The sequence below is a fragment of the Geotrypetes seraphini genome, chromosome 4 (genome assembly GCF_902459505.1).
Source record: "Geotrypetes seraphini chromosome 4, aGeoSer1.1, whole genome shotgun sequence".
Classification (NCBI taxonomy): Eukaryota; Metazoa; Chordata; class Amphibia; order Gymnophiona; family Dermophiidae; genus Geotrypetes; species Geotrypetes seraphini.
Window position 1 is genome coordinate 310801778 of NC_047087.1, and position 20999 is coordinate 310822776.

The following is a 20999-nucleotide window of genomic DNA, read 5'->3' on the forward strand; positions in this document are numbered from 1 at the left end:
CAAAGTCTGGGATTTCACATCAATTTTCCCAAATCTCAACTGACTCCTTCTCAGTCTCTCCAGTTCATAGGAGCAACTCTGGACACTATCAATTTGAGAGCATACCTTCCACAACCACGTCAGGATGCACTCCTTCAAATTTCTCAACAATTCTTCCAACTTTCCACTGTTCCAGCAAGGAAAATGATGGTTCTGCTCGGTCACATGGCTTCTACAGTTCATGTGGTTCCTTTTGCCAGGCTTCATCTTCGCATTCCTCAATGGACACTGGCATCTCAATGGCAACAATCAGTGGATCCACCAACTCGACTAATTTCCATCACTCCTTCATTAAAGAAGTCTCTCCGTTGGTGGATGCTCTCTTTGAATCTTTCAAGAGGTTTACTGTTTTACCCTCTTCCTCATCAGAAGGTCCTCACAACCGACTCGTCAATGTATGCATGGGGAGCCCATGTGGACGGTCTTTGCACTCAAGGGCTCTGGACCCAAGCAGACCGGAGGTGTCCTATAAATCTGTTGGAACTCAGAGCGATATTCTATGCTCTCAAAGCTTTTCAGCATCTTCTTCACGACATGGTGATTCTAGTACGTACCGACAACCAAGTAGCCATGTATTATGTAAACAAACAGGGAGGGACGGGATCTCACTCCCTCTGTCAAGAAGCTCTGAAATTGTGGCAGTGGGCGATTCTCCACAACATCTTCCTCAGAGCAGTTTACATTCAGGGTCAACACAACTATTTGGCGGACAAATTGAGTCGTCTTCTACAACCTCACGAATGGACACTCAATTCTCCTACTCTTCGCCAAATTTTTGCTCGTTGGGGGACTCCGCAGATAGATCTGTTTGCGTCCCCTCTCAACTTCAAACTGCCTCAATTTTGCTCCCGCATCTATACTCCTCAACGCCTCGAAGCGGATGCGTTTCTACTGGACTGGAGGAATCAGTTCCTTTATGCTTTTCCTCCATTTCCTCTGATTCTCAAGACTCTGGTCAAGTTGAAATCAGACCATGCCACCATGATTCTGATAGCTCCTCGGTGGCCCAGGCAACCTTGGTTCTCCCTTCTACTTCAACTCAGCACCAGGGAGCCTCTACTTCTACCAATATTTCCTTCTCTACTCACGCAGAATCAAGGATCTTTGCTTCATCCCAATCTACAGTCTCTACATTTGACAGCTTGGTACCTTTCTCTTTAACAGACTTTTCTCAATTCTCTCCGTCTGTACAGGATATTTTACTTGCTTCCAGAAAACCATCCACTAGGCAATGTTATGGTCAAAAGTGGACAAGATTCTCTGCTTGGTGTTCTACACATAATTTACCACCCAGATCTGCTTCATTGACTTCAGTTCTGGACTATTTACTTCATTTATCACAATCTGGTCTTCAGACTACATCTATCCGAGTCCATCTTAGTGCTATAGCTGCTTTTCATCAGCCTTTGGATGGAAAATCCCTTTCTGCACATCCTATGATTTCTCGTTTTATGAAAGGACTTCTCAATCTTCATCCTCCTCTTAAACCACCTCCTGTGGTTTGGGATCTCAATGTTGTTTTAGCTCAACTTATGAAATCTCCTTTTGAACCACTTGACAAAGCTCATCTCAAGTATCTTACTTGGAAAGCTGTGTTCCTGATCGCCCTCACTTCTGCTCGTCGTGTCAGTGAGTTACAAGCGCTAGTGGCTGATCCACCTTTCGCTGTTTTTCACCATGACAAGGTTGTTCTCCGTACTCATCCTAAATTCTTGCCTAAAGTTGTTTCAGAATTTCACATCAATCAGTCTATTGTTCTACCTGTATTTTTTCCAAAGCCTCATTCTCACCCAGGAGAGGCGGCTCTTCATACTTTGGATTGTAAACGTGCTTTGGCTTTCTACCTGCAACGCACTCAGCTTCACAGAACGTCTCCTCAACTTTTCATATCCTTTGATCCAAACAGGTTGGGTCTTCCTATATCGAAGCGTACCATCTCCAACTGGATGGCTGCTTGCATTTCTTTTTGCTATGCTCAGGCTGGTCTTCCTCTACAAGGTCGAGTGACGGGCCATAAAGTTAGAGCTATGGCGGCATCTGTAGCTTTCCTCCGTTCAACTCCTATTGAGGAAATCTGCAAGGCTGCCACTTGGTCCTCGGTTCATACTTTCACCTCTCATTATTGTCTGGATACTTTATCCAGGAGGGATGGCCATTTTGGCCAATCTGTTTTGCAAAATCTTTTTTCGTAAATTGCCAACTTCCCTCCATCCCTTTTTACTTAGCTTGGAGGTCACCCATATGTGGGAATATGCTGCCTGCTTGTCCTGGGATAAAGCACAGTTACTTACCGTAACAGTTGTTATCCAGGGACAGCAGGCAGATATTCCCACAACCCTCCCACCTCCCCTGGTTGGCTTCTTGGCTAGGTATCTGAACTGAGGATCCTCTCAGGAGATGCGCCCCCTAGTTCGGGCGGGAAGGCACGCGCGCAGGCGCGGTGCGGCACTCGAAAGTTCGAGATCTTCAAGCAAGTTTGCTTTCGAGGCTGTCCGCTGCGGGGCTCCGTCGGTGACGTCACCCATATGTGGGAATATCTGCCTGCTGTCCCTGGATAACAACTGTTACGGTAAGTAACTGTGCTATCCTTCAGCACAATAGTGTTTCCCCTTTTGGCTTTCTCAAGAGGAAGATCTGCTTCACACTTTCATGCTGAAGCAGCTTCAAAGTGGAAAGAGGTCCCATTCCGGGCTTCTTTGTGGCATGTCTACTTACAAACACTCTTTATTCAACCATAAAGCTCTATGACCTCACAATGCAGGTGTAAAGAGCCTTAGCCTATAGGAAGAGGAGATGCAAATGTTAAGAGCTTTAGCCGATAGGGAGAGGAGGAGACAGTGGATGCTCTTGATGGGCTATTTGGCCTTTATCTGCCATCATGTTTCTATGATTCTGTACTATGCATCTGCTATAACTCTCGGTGCTTGTATTAATTACCAAATTATGTGCTGTTTGTCTTGTCTCTGACCTATATTGTGTATGTCAGTGGTTTCCGACCCTGTCCTGGAGGACCACCAGGCCAATTGGGTTTTCAGGCTAGCCCTAATGAATATGCATGGAGCAGATTTGCATGCCTGCCATTTCCATTATATGCAAATCTCTCTCATGCATATTCATTAGGGCTAGCCTGAAAACCCGATTGGCCTGGTGGTCCTCCAGGACAGGGTTGGGAATCACTGGTGTATGTACTTGCAGGCGTTTTCGTGTTTTTACAAACATCCAATTTTTCAAAATGTCTATGATGAGAGCCCTGGAACTGCAAGCTGATTGATAGCTTATTTCTTATTCCATGCTGTAAATAATGTTGGGATATTAAATTTCAGTCTTCTATAGTATTTGTTATTGATTTTTTTTCCTCACTTTTGTGCTAGATTGCTGCATCTTTTTTTAATCCTAAATACTCATATGTATATATTGCCATGGGTGTGAGAGTCCAGAACCGCATGGAACCTCTTTGCTCTTCTATAACCCATTCTGGGCTCTTTTGGGGGGACGGTCTAAAATAACAAATAAATAAACGTTCTGTCGAAGCTATATAATAGTGCCTGGGTGGAACATCTTTAGGACCACACTAAATTTGATCATTTTCAGACCTGCAGATGATCATTTTCTATTCTGAATCAAGCAGATATGGCTACCATACTGACCAGAGCATTAACTAAAGTTAAAGAATGATCCGTAAGATACCATCTCAAACAAAACACTAAATCAAAACCAAACTATTATGGTTTGGGTGGCATCTACCACTGATCTACTACTATTGATTATTTCTATAGCGCTGAAAGGTGTACGCAGCACTGTACATTTTAACATACAATAGACAGTCCCTGCTCAGAAGAGCTTACAATCTAATTTAGACAGGACATTTCAGGATTGGGGAGATTATAGTGGGTCTAGGTATCTGAGAGCAGCGAGTGGGAGTTAAGAGTTGAAAGCAGTTTCAAAACAGTGGGCCTTTAGCTTGGATTTGAACACTGCCAGGGATGGAATGTGATGTATTGATTCAGGCAGCCTGTTCCAGGCATCCAGCGCTGGAAGAAAGAAGGGACGGAGTCTGGAGTTTGCAGTGGAAGAGAAGGGTACAGATAAGAGGGGCTTGCCTGATGAGCGGAGATCACGTGGGTGGGAGCATAGGGGGGAGATGAGCGAGGAGAGAGATTGGGGGGCTTCAGAGTGAATGCACTTGTAAGTCAGCAAGAGGAGTTTAAACTGTATTTGGAAATGGACGGGGAGCCAATGAAGCGGCTTGAGGAGAGGGTAATATGAGAATAGCGGCTCTCACGGAATATGAGTCGCACAGCAGAATTTTGAATGGATTGAAGAGGCGAGAGACAGGTGTGCAGGAGGCCCAAGAGAAGTATGTTGCTGTAGTCTAAGCGCGAGGTGATGAGAGCCTGGAGAAGGGTTTTGGTAGTGTGTTCAGAGAGAAGAGAACAGATTTTGGTAAATGGCGCTAGCTTCAACCTTCAGAAATCCTGTAAAGTTCTGGGATTCACTTTTGACACTTCACTGAGTTTTGAAGACCATGTTAGCAATTTAGTTCAGGAATCCTTTCTTACTCTACAAAAATTGAGGAGAGTCAGGTCCTACTTCTTCCAAGAACGCTATAGGATACCAGTACAGTCAACTCTACTGTCTATACTTGACTACTGCAATGCATTACTTTCAGGAATTTCCATGAAACATATCAAAAACTTCAGTTGATTTTAAAAAAAAGCACAGCAGCAAAACTCATGTATTATGAATTGAGTTTTGACCATGTCACACCACTGCTCATAGAGCTACACCCCAGCACGTTTACTGCGTTCAATGGACCAACATCTAGTGACGGTCCCATCATTAAAGATTCTAGGTACACATCGACAAAATATTTTTTTGGTATTTGCTCCTCAGACCTGGAATGCCCTAAGATAAAAACATAGATCATTTCAAAAGTAGCCTAAAATGCTTTCTTTTTAAGGTTGCCTACAACTGCTAAAATGTCCTTAGCTCCTTTTTAACTGACTTTTTTTTTTTCTCTCTCTCTCTCTCTCTCTCCTTCTCCCCTCATTCCTGTTGTACCTTATTTGTTTCTTTCCTTATAAAGATTGTATTTCTCCCTTTATTGACCTATTGTACCGTTTCGTCATGTCCCTCCTTTATTAGTAAATGTCTATCTTATATTTAACTGTACCATGTTATTCGCTTAACCCAGATAAGCAATTTTATCAAATTTTATTAAACTTGAACTTGAAACTTGATACTGGCTACCAAAAGAAAAGTGAATGGAATTCAAAGTATACTGCTTAGCATTCAGAATACTACATGGTGAATGCCCCTAATAGCTTCCCCAAATTTTCTGAACTATTAGGTAGATCTGCTAATCATCGTAACTCTTGACTGCCTGATCCTGTCATTCTGAACTCTGAAAGATATACAATACAAGACGCTTCATAACAAATCATTTAATTACCAAATTGCAAAAGTGTGGAACTCGCTTCCCATAGAAATACATGCAAACACTATATATGCACTGTTCTGCATACCATGTCAGGAAATGTGGCTTTTCAAGAAGTCCCTGTTAAGGGCTTAAGGAAACTCAGACTTTGTAATATGTGCTTACTTTATAGAACTACAGACCGGTAAGTCTGACCTCGGTCCTGGGGAAAATGGCGGAAACACTGATAAAAGATAGCATCGAGGAGCATCTAGAAAGGAATAAACTTATGATAACAAGCCAACATGGCTTCTGCAAGGGAAGATCGTGCCTGACAAACTTATTGCACTTCTTCAAAGGAATTAACAAACGGACGGACAAAGGGGTCCCCATAGACATCGTATACTTAGACTTCCAAAAAGTCTTTGACAAGGTACCCCATCCCCATGAATGCCTACTTCGGAAACTGAAGAACCATGGGGTGGAAGGAGACGTACACATATGGATCAGGAATTGGTTGGCGGGTAGGAAGCAGAGGGTAGGAGTGAAGGGCCACTACTCGGACTGGAGGAGGGTCGTGAATGGTGTTCCGCAGGGGTCGGTGCTTGGAATGCTGCTATTCAATATATTTATAAATGATCTAGAAACAGGGACGAAGTGCGAAGTAATAAAATTCGCAGATGACACCAAACTATTTAATGGGGCTAGGACTATAGAAGGCTGCAAAGATTTACAAAGGGACCTGAACAAACTAGGGGAGTGGGTGACGAGATGGCAGATGAAGTTTAATGTAGAGAAATGTAAAGTCTTGCACGTAGGAAACAGAAACCCGAGGTACAGCTACACGATGGGAGGGCTGTCATTGAGTGAGAGTACCCAAGAAAGGGACTTGGGGGTAATAGTGGACAAGACAATGAAGCCATCGGCACAGTGCGCAGCAACCGCTAAGAAAGCGAATAGAATGCTAGGTATAATCAAGAAGGGTATTACAACCAGAACGAAAGAAGTTATCCTGCTGTTGTATCGGGCGATGGTGCGCCCGCATCTGGAGTACTGCGTCCAATATTGGTCGCCGTACCTAAAGAAGGATGTGGCGATACTCGAGAGGGTTCAGAAGAGAGCGACACACTTGATAACGAGTAAGGAAAACCTTTCATACGCTGAAAGATTGGAGAAACTGGGGCTCTTTTCCCTGGAGAAGCGGAGGCTTAGAGGGGACATGATAGAGACTTACAAGATCATGAAGGGCATGGAGAAAGTGGAGAGAGACAGATTCTTCAAACTTTCAAAAACTACAAGAACGAGAGGGCATTCGGAAAAATTAAAAGGGGACAGATTCAAAACCAATGCTAGGAAGTTCTTCTTCACCCAGAGGGTGATGGACACCTGGAATGCGCTTCCAGAAGGCGTGATAGGACAGAGTACGGTTTTGGGGTTCAAGAAGGGATTGGATGATTTCCTGAAGGAAAAGGGGATAGAAGGGTATAGATCAGGGGTCTCAAAGTCCCTCCTTGAGGGCCGCAGTCCAGTTGGGTTTTCAGGATTTCCCCAATGAATCTGCATGAGATCTATGTGCATGCACTGCTTCAATGCATATTCACTGGGGAAATCCTGAAAACCCGACTGGATTGCAGCCCTCAAGGAGGGACTTTGAGATCCCTGGTATAGATAGAGGATTATTATACAAGTCCTGGACCTGATGTGCCTGATGTGCATAAGCAGACTGCTGGGCATGATGGATCTCTGGTCTGACCCAGCAGAAGCATTACATATGTTCTTATGTTCTAAAGACAATACTAATGGTTACTTAAAGGCTCATTTTCAAAGCACTTAAGACACACAAAGTACCCTAGTACCCATGGAGGGGCATCATAAAAAAAAAGTCTAAGTCCCCTTTTGGCCTAAGGCCCTAAACACTGAACGTAGCAGCAGGGAAAATGTCCATTCTCAAAAAATACATCCAAATGAGGGTTTGTTTTTTTTTAGAATGGCCTACCTGTACGTTCAGCAGTTTAAATGCCCAGACCACCACTATGTCTAAACTTACAACACATTATCAACCAAAAAATAGCCTAAGTCCCAAACGCCCAAAACAAGACCTTTTATGAGACGGAGGGGCCAGTCCTTCGCCTAAAAGCTGGATTCTGTAACCGGCGTCTGTCAAAAACAACACCGGTTACAGGATTCCCTCCCCCCCTCCCCTGTAATGATCGTGGCAGGAGATATGGCTCATCTCCCCTGCAATCACGATCGGCCCACCCCTGAATTGCCATGACCGGTGGCAGTTCGGGGGGAGGGGTGATCACGATCGTGGCAGGAAAGATGATTAATCTCCCCTGCCGCGATCCACCCCCCACCCCCGAACCAATACTAGGAAGGAGCCCAACCCCTCATTCTGAGGCGCGAGCCCTGCGACCCCCTACACTCCCTAAAATATGGGCAGGAGGGAGCCCAACCCCTCCTGCCCATGGTGACCCCCCTTAAAATACAGGCAGGAGGGATTCAAGGCCCTCCTGCAAACGACACCCCCCCCACGACTGATCCCCCAACCCCCCAATCCACCCCTCCCGAACCCCGTGACCACCCACCTCCGACACCCCCCTCCCTTCACTTATATTAGCTGGACGGATAAGTCCCAAGCCCATCCGCCTGGCAGGCCCACCATCGTCCGAATGGTGGGCCTTAGGACCTGACTGGGCCAGCCGCCTAAGGCCCCGCCCATAGGAGGGGCCTTAGGCGCCTGGGCCAACCAGAATAGGCCCAGTTGCCTTAGGCCACTCCAGTGGGTGGGGCCTTAGGCACATGGGTTGGGTCCCACCTCCCCCTGGGCCTTGAGCATCTGCGCATGCTCAAGGCCTTCGGGTTCCTGTTCTCTCCGAGATTCTCGGATCTCCAGAGAATCTCGGAAAGAACGTGAACCCGAAGGCCTTGAGCATGCGCAGATGTTCAAGGCCCAGCGCGAAGAAGAAGGCAGATCTTCGGGCACCGGCAAGTCCTGTGTGTTGGTGCCGGTGCCAGTGCCAAATGGGGGTAAAGAATGTGATCAGGTGGGTGCCTGGGGTATGCCGGATTACGGCGGGGGGGGGGGCGACGTGAGCAGGGGTGGCCGGATCGCGGGGAAGTGGGGGGGAGCCACGAGCGGGGGATGGCAGATCACACGGGGGGGGGGCCTTCATGAGCGGGGGGAGCAATGCCAGTTCTTGGGGGCGTAGAGCAGCGCCGCTGGCCTCGGGGGATGGGGTGGGTGGGACCGAATCAAGCAAGTTTCCCTTAGTTCCTATGGGGAAACTCGCTTTGATATACGAGTATTTTGGTTTACGAGCATGATTTTGGAACGAATTATGCTCGTAAACCAAGGTTCCACTGTATATGTTAATATTTGATAACTTTATAGAATTTTTTTTCTCCCTCCATGTAAAATTACCTTCTAAATGATGATAACATTGTAGTATCATCTCAGTAACAACAGAGATGCTTATTTCTAATTCCCCAAGTCAGATTTCTTCACAGACCTCAGCGACACCATTCACCGCTCACCAAAGCTCATAGCAGTAGAGCTTTACGTGTCATCTCATCACAGGTCCAAATTTTATCTCAATCTTCTTTGCAATACTAGGTTTGTTTTCAAAGAGCTCCTTGATCTGATGGTTAAAAATAGCTCTTTGAAAGAGCAGAGGTGGATTTATAGATTGGCTACGTTGGAACCAGGGGGATTAAATGTGGAATTAGAGGGACTGTCTTTAATCTGATCGGGCTGTCTGATAGGTTGGGGGCAGAATCATCTGATTGTAGGAGTTTTAAATCGCTAGCGGGAAGACACCGACGCCATCTTGACATAAAGAGTTTAGTGTAGTCGGCTGGCAATGGGCGATTCTGGTAAGTGAAATGTGTTGTTATCTGAAACTATGGGTGACAATATGAGCTTTAAGATCTTTGAAATATGATTGTGTAAGATATGATTTAAGGGGTAATGAAATGATGGGGAGGATTCTTGAAAAGCAATGAGGGGAAACATGTTGGATTAGCCCTCCCAGACTGTGTTGAAAAGAAACCCTTTAAGAATATTTATGAATTTGTTTATGAATGGAAAGTTAAAACAAATTTAGTATTGCAAAGAAGATTGAGATAAAATTTGGACCGGTGACAAGATGACACATAAAGCGCTACCGCTTTGAGCCTTTGTGAGTGGTGTCGCTGAGGTCCGGGAAGAAATCTGACTTGGGGAATTAGAAATAACTATCTCTGAGTTTTGTCTCCAATATATACTGAATACATTACATTACATTACAGATTTCTATTCCGCCATTACCTTTCGGTTCAAAGCGGATTACAAAAAGAGTTATGGAAGAAGGGTTACAACGTTAGATCAGAGAAGGTTTCCAAGAGAGGGAAAAGTAGGATCTGGGGTTAGGGAGGGGATGGTAAGAGGGGGCTTAAGCTTTATCATGGTATTAAGCTTTATTAAGGGATTTCTTGAAGAGTATAGTTTTTAGTTCCTTTCTGAACATCTTGTAGTCTGGGGTTGTTGTCAATAGGTTGGAGACTTGGTTGTCTATCTTCGCTGCCTGAGTGGCCAGTAGTCCGTTGTATAGTTTTTTCCGTTTTACTTCTTTGATTGGGGGGTAAGTGAATGGGGTGTGTTTTTCTATGCCTGGTAGAGGTGGTTTGGATGAGGCGGTCTTTTAGGTAGGTTGGGCTGTCTCCATTTATAGTTTTAAATAGTATACAGTAGAATTTAAATTGTATTCATTCCTGGATTGGAAGCCAATGAGAATTGATGAATGCCTCAGTAATGTGATCATGTTTTTTCAATGAATAGACGAGTCTCAGGGCTGTATTCTGAATTGTCTGTAGTTGTTTAATCATTATTGCAGGGCAGGGGAGGTAGAGGATGTTGCAATGCAATAGTCTAGGATACTTAGGATTAGAGATTGTACTAGGAGCTGAAATTGTGTTTTTTCGAAGAATTTTCGGAATACTATACTGTATCATCTCAGTAACAACAGCATAACTTCCCTCTACAGTCCAGTCCGTTGTGAAGTAATAGAAAACCCTGCCAAAAAAGATATGCAGCCCTTATATAGCAAAGGGCATATCCTGACACTACTGACAAATGATCAATCCAGGCAGCTTTAGATCCAGAATATCTCACCAAATACAGAATAAGAGGCCCCTTTAGAAATAGAAACATGCAGTTTATTTATTGAACAGATTTATATTCTGCATTATCACTAACAGTTCTCTGTTGATGGGCCCCCCTTAAGTCTAATTAAATATCGTGTAAGATTTTTAAGGGACACAATTGCAAATGTTGCCACAAGATTGTTGTTGCATAGCTTTGGAGGAGTGATGTCATATACCTGTTTTGTCCAAGTTTCCCTAATGACGCTCATTATCACACAGACCACAATATAAAATCACATGTTTCATTTTTATGACTTTGCGTTGTCCGAGACATGAACATTTGGCTGAATAACTTACAAAGTATGTTCCCATCTTTTAACCATTCGCTTTCACGTTCTACATTTCACTGTTAACATAAAGGCCTTTTTTTTTCTTTTTGCCAAGTGATTTTTATGTAAATTATAGTGGACGCTAAACACAGCCCCTCATGTCATATATTTTACAAAAAGCTTATGCAGTTTGAACGTGCGCACGTGGATTATTCTTTTCTGATCATTATGATAATGAGTGTGAAACAACTTGAAAGCCCTCATTAGCAGATACACTTTGTTCTTTTTAAAATTCATAGTAATGGAATCGAGTTTAAAAAAAAAAATCCTGGACGACTATAAAAATAGTGCAATTTTTTTTCCCTCCAACGTTTGCTTTCATGCTGACACATCAGCAGCGGTGTTTTATTATTCCTGCATATTTATGATTCTACAAGTAGACCTCATTTGCAAAGCAAAACACTTGCTCTATTCCATAAACAACATTAGAAATGAGAATAAATTTATCCAAATATGGACAGCCTGCGATGGATTAAGTATCTCCCTATATAGATTGGTATGTGATGTTTATTTGGGTGAATTTAAAAGAATTACTTGGATTCTGTAATAGGTTAATTTACCATTTAATGGACTGAGGATTAATCTGTTCATTACACTGTGTTACTTTGAGGGGACAGAACTGAACATGAAAATAAACATTGCAGCAAGAAGTGCCATTTAGTAAACATGGCATTTTCTCCCCTTAAATTCACAGTAAAAGTCCCAAATTAGCCATCTCCACTGTTTCAAGTTAGAAACCTTTCCTTGAAGAAAGGAATGGAAAAAGCAATATCTGTGAAAGGACACAGAGAAGAGAGAAGTAATCCTTAAGACGTCCAAAGGTTTTACCAAAAGCCTTTCGGAGGGGCAGATAAGACAAACAACGAACTTCCCGAGGCCTGCCAACACATCTTGTCAAGGAGAAGAGCACTAGCGGCTCGAGGGCACATTGGCGCATGCGCAAAGGCCCTGCAGACAGAGCCTTGAGCCGACAGTGGAGGGATGTCAATAGGAGAGGCACAGGGAGGAGGAGAAGCACCAGTGCCAGCTGGCTGTTTGCAGGAAGTACCTCTCTCCACGACGCCTTCAAACGCTGCAATCAAACTAATATAAAAAACTAGGAAATATGACCATGTAACCCAATTACTTCAGAGTGCTCATTGGTTACCAATCAATCAAAGAATTTCTTATAAAATTTCATTAATAATGTTTAAAACAATACATTCCAAATCGCCTCAATTCATCGATAAATATCTTATTCCATATGAGCCATCCCAGGTTCTTAGATTGTCCGATCATAAATTGCTTACAGTCCCCTCCCTCCGAATAATAAGAACAAAAAGGCATGTGACTCGGACGAGAGGTCATAGAATGAAATTGAGGGGCGACAGGCCCAGGACTAATGTCAGAAAGTTCTGTTTTACAGAGCGAGTGGTGGACGCTTGGAATGCTCTCCCGGAGGAGGTGGTGACGGAAACCTCCATTATGGGATTCAAGTGCAAGTTGGATGCACACACCTCCTTGCAAATCACATTGAAGGATATGGGAAAATAAGGTCTTCATCAGGAAACACCTAGGTCATAAACAGGGAACACCTGGATTGGCTTCCGCGTGTGCGGGTCACCGGATTGGATGGACCAAAGGTCTGATTCGGTGGAGGCATTTCTTCTTCTTATTATTATTATTATTATTGGTATTTTTTCAGTGGGGGCCCAACAACTTTGCAATACCCTTCCAGCTCCAGTAAAGGAGGAGAATAACCTTGTCCATTTCAAGGGCCTACTCAAGAGCCACCTATTTAAAGAAGCTTTCAACATTTGATTTTTTCACTCTTTTCATTTTTCAAATTCTTCTAAAGAAACAAGTAGCAATGTTCCCCTTCCTTTTGTTTGTTCCGTATTCATCTTTCTTTCTTATATAACTTGTAGTTCCAACCCAGCTTCCTTTCTGTCTCATGTTTATCGTTCAATCTGTCAACCATTAGTACACCATTTATTTGATGTTTCATTTAAATTCTTTTAATTGTCCTATTATCGGCGTTGGTTTTATTTTAGTCATGTTTTTGTTTTCCCTATTATATTTTAATTTGTATCTCGCTTAGAAATTGGATAAGCAACTCAATCAAATTTTAATAAAAACTTGAAACTTGAGAGGTGTGTCCTGTGGGCAGTCGGAAGGCGCCAGCGACGCTCCTCGCAGCACACTTTGTATCTCTATGCATAATGTATTGGAGAATGACACAGGGACAAATTTTTCCCCGACCCGTCCCCGTGAGTTTTGTTGCTGTCCCTGCCCCTTCCTGTAAGCTCTGCCTTAACCACACAAGCCTCGAACATTTATGATTTTAAAGTGTTTGAGGCTTGTACAGATGAAGATGGAGCTTCCAGGGATGGGGCAGGGACAGGAAAAGAGCTCGATGGGACGGAAAAATGAGTTCCCTCAGGGACAGGGAAAAATGTGTCCCCACGTCATTCTCTATTATGTATTTCAACCTTGATACCTGTTCTGAGCTCGTTGGGGAGGACGGGATATAAAACAAACCAAATAAATAAATAAATAATTTTTCATGTTAGCGCAGCAATGGTAATGCAACTTTGTTGGAGTCCCTCCTATCTGTGGACAGGTGTAGTCTTGTGCGGATTCACCCCCCATTCAACTACCCAATGCAAGGATTGGCTTGACAGTGTGCTTATCTAAAGTTATAAGAGTAGGACCCCACAATTATTTATTAAAAAATTTTCTACACAGCCTAAACCTAGGCGGTTTCCAAAAAACATATAAAATATAAAGCCAAAATTTGATTTGATCGCAAAATCATAATCCAATGCAATTTACAAATAACAATAAAATTAGGGTAAGAAAAAGAAAAACACTGATTAAACCAGACAATTAATACAACTTTTGACAAAACAGACACAAGAGGCAAAAAAAAAAAGGATTAAATACATAAAAACATAAGAAGTTGCCTCCACTGGGTCAGACCAGAGGTCCATCGCGCCCAGCGGTCCGCTCCCGCGGCGGCCCATCAGGTCTATGACCTGTGAAGTGGTTCCTGACCATTTCTATAACCTACCTCTGCTTCTGTCTGTACCCCTCAATCCCCTTATCCTTTAGGAACCTATCTAAACCTATCTAAGTAAAAAGGGCATAGGTAATGAAACAATGGGATGGGAAAAGGTTACCCGCTCAGTTTTCACTTAACAGCATTGTTAGTCCGCTGTAGAGTCTCCTGATTATATAAAATTCGAATAACTCAGTTAAAAGCGTCCTTAAAAAGCCAGCTTTTCAAAAGATTTTTAAACTTACTAAGTCATTTTTCTTCCCTTATCTTGATTGGGAGTGAATTCCAGATTTGAGGGGCCGTGATAGAAAAGATCGTGTCCATCCTTGAATAAATGAGTCTTAGTGAAGGGACTAAGAGGAGAGATTTTTCTTCATATCTTAAAGATTTTGTAGGAATATAAGGGATTTAGAAGCCTTTCTAGGAATGCAGGAGCTTTGTTCATTCATGTTTTGTGTGTAAGCAATGCTATTTTATATGTAATTCTATGATTTACAGGTAACCAGTGCTTTTCCTTTAAGAGAGGAGTCGTATGTTCAAATTTTTTTCGTTTGGTAATTATTTTTATTGCAGTGTTTTGAAAGATTTGCAATCTATGTATTTCTGTTAAAGTTATTCCCTTGTACAGAGCATTATTACAGTAGTCAATTTTTGATATGACTAACAAGTGTATTAAAATATTCAGTCATGGTTCATCAAGAAATGCAGATAATGACCTAATCAACCTTAACCTATAAAAACAGTTTCTAACAAGTGAACTTATTTGATCATGATAATTCAATTTCTGGTCCAAAATGACCCCAAGTATCTTTACCTTAGTGATTTCCTTAAGTATAGTTTTATTTATGTTTATGTAGGCTCCTAATTTCTGTCCCTCCCAACATGGAACTAGCATAACCTCTGTTTTAGATGTGTTAAGAGCCAGTTTATTATCATGTAACAATTTGGATATTTTCGACAATTTCGTATTGACTGCTGAGAGTTAACAGAGGAGCCAGAAATACATTAAACAACAGGGGAGATAAAATTGATCCTTGCGAGATCCCAAAACTTGTTGAAATTGTATTCGAAGATGAATTATTGAATGTTACCTTTGATGATCGCTCTGAAAAAAAAAAAAAAAAAGACTGAAACCATTGGAGAACAACATCAGTAATTCCCAATGATCCGAGTCTACTTAGAAGAAGATGGTGATCTATAGTGTCAAAGGTTGATGATAAGTCTAAAGATATAAGGAGAACTGATTGATGATGATCCCAAAAATAAAGAACGGAGGATGTCAAGCCAATTAGAGAGTGTTCAGTCGAATGATGTTGTCAAAAGCCTGTTTGATGTGGGTGTAATGTCCCAGTTTTTTTGAAGAATTCAGAAACCTAAAACAATTTTTTTTCCATCATCTTTGCTACAAAGGGTATTTTTGCTATTGGCCGGAAATTAATGGGATTATTCAAATTCCTTTTTGGATCTTTTGGTATTGGGTGGATAGTTGAATGTTTCCATTTTTTGGGAATGATCCCTATCTCTAATGAAGTAGAAATTATTTTGTGAATATATTTACTGAAAATATTAAAATAATTTTTTCAAAATGCGTGGAGGAAGTGAATCTATATCATTACCCTTTACAACTAAACTCAAGCTGTCTTAACATCTGCACTTCTGTCAAATTGACAGTCCCTATTACATAAATGCATCAACAAAGAACCATGTCTTCAATAGTCTTTTAACGCTATCGCATACTACACAAAGACGTACTTGACCTGGCAAGGCATTACAGTTTCACCCCAGCCATTGATAACATAGAGCAGGAGTAGGGAACTCCAGTCCTCGAGAGCCGTATTCCAGTCGGATTTTCAGGATTTCCCCAATGAATATGCATGAGATCTATTTGCATGCACTGCTTTCAATGCATATTCATTGGGGAAATCCTGAAAACCTGACTGGAATACAGCTCTCGAGGACCGGAGTTCCCTACCCCTGACATAGAGGCTCTAGTATCTGCATAGTGTGCTTATAACTTGCTATCCACTGCCAACCTCATCCCTTTTTCTGATCTCAAAGCTCTCCCTGGCCAATATATCTTAAACATCTCCTGAAAACATACTGGTGCAACATAAATCAAAAACCTGGTGAACTCTACTGCACTTTATACTGCACCCTTAGTGATACAGGGAGCCAGTGCAATTTTTTTTAAATATCGTATATACTCGAATATAAACTGAGATTTGGGGGCCAAAAAATGGCCCAAAAATTGAGGTCTCGGTTTATATTTGGGTGGGCACTGACTCCCCCCCCCCCCCCCCGAACCTGTTGCAGGCCTCTGGCAGGCCTGCTGTGAGACCTGTTGGTCCAGCAGTGGTGGGGACAGGAAGGATCCCTCCCACCTCCTTTCCCAGCCAATTTTAAGAATTTTTACCTTTGCTGCCTGTCCCTCGCTATTGAAAATGTGATAGTGAAACAGCATCCCCTACTGGCAGGACTGTAGGTGGAAAAGTCCCACTCATCTTAGAGGGAACAGTGCCCCCCACCCACCTCCCAAATACCAACAAAGATCCCAGAGGGAAATATCTTCCAATATTTAATACCCATCAGCACAAAGCATTCTCCTAAAGAGGAACGTGTGCCAGTCCAAGAGGCAAACACCTGCTGACTGGAGTCCAGCTTGGAAGTTAGAGCAAACAGGAAATAAGCTTTGAATATAGTCAATGCATGTCAGCTGGGCATAGTGATGTTCAGGAAAATGCAGTTGCTACTAGTTCTGGACTCGTGCCACTGTGGGGTAGACTCCATGGGTTGGGTATAAGATAATTGGTATTCAGCCAAGTCATGATGGGCTGTACTTTGGCTTCCTCACCCAGGAATATTATCATGATAGACTACCCAGAAAAAATGCTGGAGTACCTGAATGTAAATCACTTAGGCCAGGGGTAGGCAATTCCGGTCCTCGAGAGCCGGAGCCAGGTCAGGTTTTCAGGATATCCACAATAAATATGCATGAGATAGATTTGCATCTCAAGGAGGCAGTGCATGCAAATCCATCTCAAACGTATTCATGGTAGATATCCTGAAAACCTGGCCAGGGGTAGGCAATTCTCTTGCCCCAGAAACATTTTTTTCGGCCAATGCGGCCCAGGGAAGCTAAAAGGTTGGACATCCCTGATGGCTATTCTCAAACAAGAACTTTTATGACTACTCAGATGCAGTCTATACAAGCTTTAAAGACCAGGTTATGAACTGATGAGACAGGGAGGATGAGAGTGTTATCCACTGAAACAGAGAACAAAGGGTTCATAGTCAAAAGCGCGTGATGACAAAGGCGCGCCGACAACCCAACACAGACAACTGAGCGCAAGGCAGAAGGGCGCCGAAGAAAAACAGTATTTTAAGGGGTTCCGACAGGGGGTGTTGGTGGGGAACCCCCCCCCACACACACACACTTTACTTAATAGAGATCGCGCCGGCTTTGGGGGGGTTTGGGGGGTTGTAACCCCCTCATTTACTGGAAACTTAATTTTTTCCTCTTTTTTTAGGTGCGCTTTTGACCTGTCACCGAACAGAGGGAGAGGCAGGTTTAGGAGGAAAGATAAGGAATTCAGTCTTGGCTATTCTTAATTTTAGATCATGGAGAAACAACCAGGCAGCAATGTCAGCCAGGCAGGCTAAGTCTTGGGCCTGGATTCCCGTAGAAATTTTGGGCTTAAATAGTTGCATTTAAGTGACTCGATCCTTGAGGCCCTCAACAGGAACCTATAATAGCCTCAGTGCCCCTGACCAAATTGGTTTCTGAGTGCTCAAACAGTATTTTTTAAAATTATGGTCAATCACAAGATCTGAGAACTTTGCTATTTATCTACTACTATTAATTATTTCTATAGCGCTACCAGACATACGCAGCGCTGCAGAGTCACAAAGAATAAGAAAACAGTGCCTGCTCGAAAGAGCTTACAATCTAAACAGGCAAGACAGACAAACAGGATGTCATGGATACAGTTAAGGGGAACGGTTAATCTGCTGGCTGGGTTGGAGGGCAGAGGGGAGTACAGGGCAATCAAGCCATTGTGACTTCACTGATGAGGTTGGCTTCTATTGGTGGAAGAGCCATTATGACATCAGAAGCTCAGCTCTGCTTCCCAAAGACAAACAGGATGTCATGGATACAGTTAAGGGGAACGGTTAATCTGCTGGCTGGGTTGGAGGGCAGAGGGGAGTACAGGGCAATCAAGCCATTGTGACTTCACTGATGAGGTTGGCTTCTATTGGTGGAAGAGCCATTATGACATCAGAAGCTCAGCTCTGCTTCCCAAAGACAAACAGGATGTCATGGATACAGTTAAGGGGAACGGTTAATCAGCTGGCTGGGTTGGAGGGCAGAGGAATAGGGTTAAGGATTGAAAGCTATATAAAAAGGTGAGTTTTCAGTCTGCTTTTAAACAAGGGAAGGGAAGGGGTTTGGCGGACAAACTCGGGTAATTTATTCCAGGCATAGGGGGCACTAGATGAAAGGAACGAAGTCTAGAATTGGCAGTGGAGGAGAAGGGTAATGCTAAGATTGTACTTCTAAATTATACCTGAAATATGTGTCCAGTGGGAAAGTGCTATGCATTCAGTATTTTAAACCAGTTACGTGTCGTTAGCAGGTGCCGATTGCTTGGATATGCTTTTTTGAAATGCTGAATGTCCATAATTTATGCATCTCAGTTGGAGCAGACTGAGGTCAGCTTTGGGTTGTATGGGCAGCGGCAGCAATGGCGAATTTAATCTTTTTAAGGTTATACCTATCTGTTTAATATTCTATGTGTGTGTTCAACAGTGGCATTTAGCAATTTACAGCTGCTGAACATATGTCTAACTCAGGGGTTATCAACCCAGTTAGCCAGAAAGGTTTTTGGGGTATCCGCAATGAATATGCATGAGCTAATTTTGCATGCACTGTTTCGTGCATATTCATTGTGGGTTAAGAGTTGCTGGTCTAACTCATAGGTCCAGCAATTCAAAATGTTGGTACTGCCAAACAATTCAAATTACCCCTGCCTACTCATAAATGAAAGAGCTTGCCCGTTATTAGGGTTGCTCAACGCCTACTGTACTCGTAGAACTGGCTCCTCTGGTCTAAGTTTAAGTAGAGAACATATCAAGCTTACCGTTGACAAGACTGACCCGTCTTTGAGTATCAGGTCCTATGTATGTATGTATGTATGTATAAACAAGTTTATTTATTTTATTTTCAAGTTTTATTTAAAATTTGATTAAATTGCTTATCAAACTTCTAAGCGATGTACAAAATTAGAATAGTAACAAAAATTTGAGACATACAAACAAAATCTGACAAAATCATAAACAAAATACAGACAGACAAACGGAAAATGACTAAACACAGCAAAATAAAATGAGCAGAGGAATTTATGTTTTGCAGAAGTCTTCTGGGGACAGATACACATTTTTAAAAAAGCAGTATTTTATGACCTTTAATTTCATTTTTTTGTTTTGGGGGAGAAAAAAAGGGAGTGTTGCTCTTCTCTAGATTTTAGGAACAACATTATCCCACCCCCTTTGCAAAACCGCGCAAGAGGTTTTTCGCTACGGTTAGTGCGCTGAATGTTCTGCACTGCTCCGACGGTCAGAGTTCCTATAAGCATCGGAGCAGCGCAGCGCATTCAGCAAGCCAGCCTGCACTAAAAACCTCTTGCGTGCTTTTGTAAAAGGGGGGAGGGGTATATTTGTTAACTTTATAAAATAATGTCCACGTTGTCATTTTTATTGAGAGAAAATAGTTTTCGGTGAACTAGAAAGGCTACTGGCTGTGAGGCTAACTTTTTAGTGTCTCTCTTCCTTCTAGGGGCAAATGTGAATGATGTTTTGTGGATAGCCATGGCTGGCACACATCAAATCTGGGCATTACTTTTAGAAGATGCCAAGTTACCAAAAGGAAGGTGAGTAGTCGTGTTGTTTGTTTTCATCCAGAGTCTGCATTCCACGCATACTGTGTGAGTAGCTCCTATCCTTTGTAACTCTTCTGTTGAAGCTGATTTCAGGCAGCTCAGATTTTCATTTGCTCTCTTACAAATAGGCGTCCCCCTTTCCTTTGCAAACTTCACTGGTCACCCGCTAGTTGGCACTACACGTTTGAAATTTCTATAATTATGATCAAAATATTAAATGTCTCAGGTCTTGTATGATTGCAGATTTCTGTTGATAGATGTGTTCTGGCTCATCAGTTGTGATCTCTTAATGAAGACTGAAGGAAATAAGATTCCCTTTCTTTCTTTAATCAAGCTTTCAGCATCATAGAAACATGATGGCAGATAAAGGCCAAATGGCCCATCCAGTCTGCCCATCTGCAGCTTTCACTATTTCCTCCTCTCCCTATTGGCTAAGGCTCTTTACACCTACATTGTGAAGTCATAGAGCTTTATGGTTATAGAAACAGAGAAACATGATGGCAGATAAAGGCCAACTAGCCCATCTGCAGAATCCACTATCTCCTCCTCTCCCTAAGAGATCCCATATGCCTGTCTCACACTTTCTTGAGTTCAGACACAGTATTTGTCTCCACCACCTGTACCAGGAGACTATTCCACACATCAACCACCCTTTCTGTAAAAAAGTATTTTTTAGATTACTCCTGAGCCTATCACCTCTTAACCTTATTCTATGCCCTCTTACTCTGGAGTTTCCTTTCAACTGAAAGAGATTCATCACATAGGTATTTAAATGTTTCTATCATTTCCCCTCCCACCTTGTCTCCAAAGTAAGTCCTCATGTCTTATTATGTAGACCATCAACCATCAATACCTCATTTTTCCTACTAGCCTTTCCTCTCCTTTTGCAGATGATACCAAAATCTACAATAGAGTAGATACCCCTAATAGTGTAAATAGCATGAGGAAGGACCTAGAGAAGCTAAGATTTAATACTAAGAAATGCAAGGTCATGAGTTCAGGCTGCAAAAACCCAAGGGAACAGTACAGTTTAGGGGCTGAAGAACTTTGTGCAT

General features: G+C 42.6%; 1 protein-coding gene across 3 annotated transcripts in view; it reads left to right on the forward strand.

Annotated features, from left to right (window-relative positions):
• The window catches only part of NHLRC2 (NHL repeat containing 2), a 204559-nt gene that overhangs the window by 141502 nt on the left and 42058 nt on the right, over nt 1-20999 (forward strand). For all 3 annotated transcript variants that reach the window (XM_033941353.1, XM_033941354.1, XM_033941355.1), the window contains exon 6: nt 19842-19935. In XM_033941353.1, the coding sequence (XP_033797244.1) occupies nt 19842-19935 (94 nt within the window). The remainder of the gene's footprint in view (nt 1-19841; nt 19936-20999) is intronic.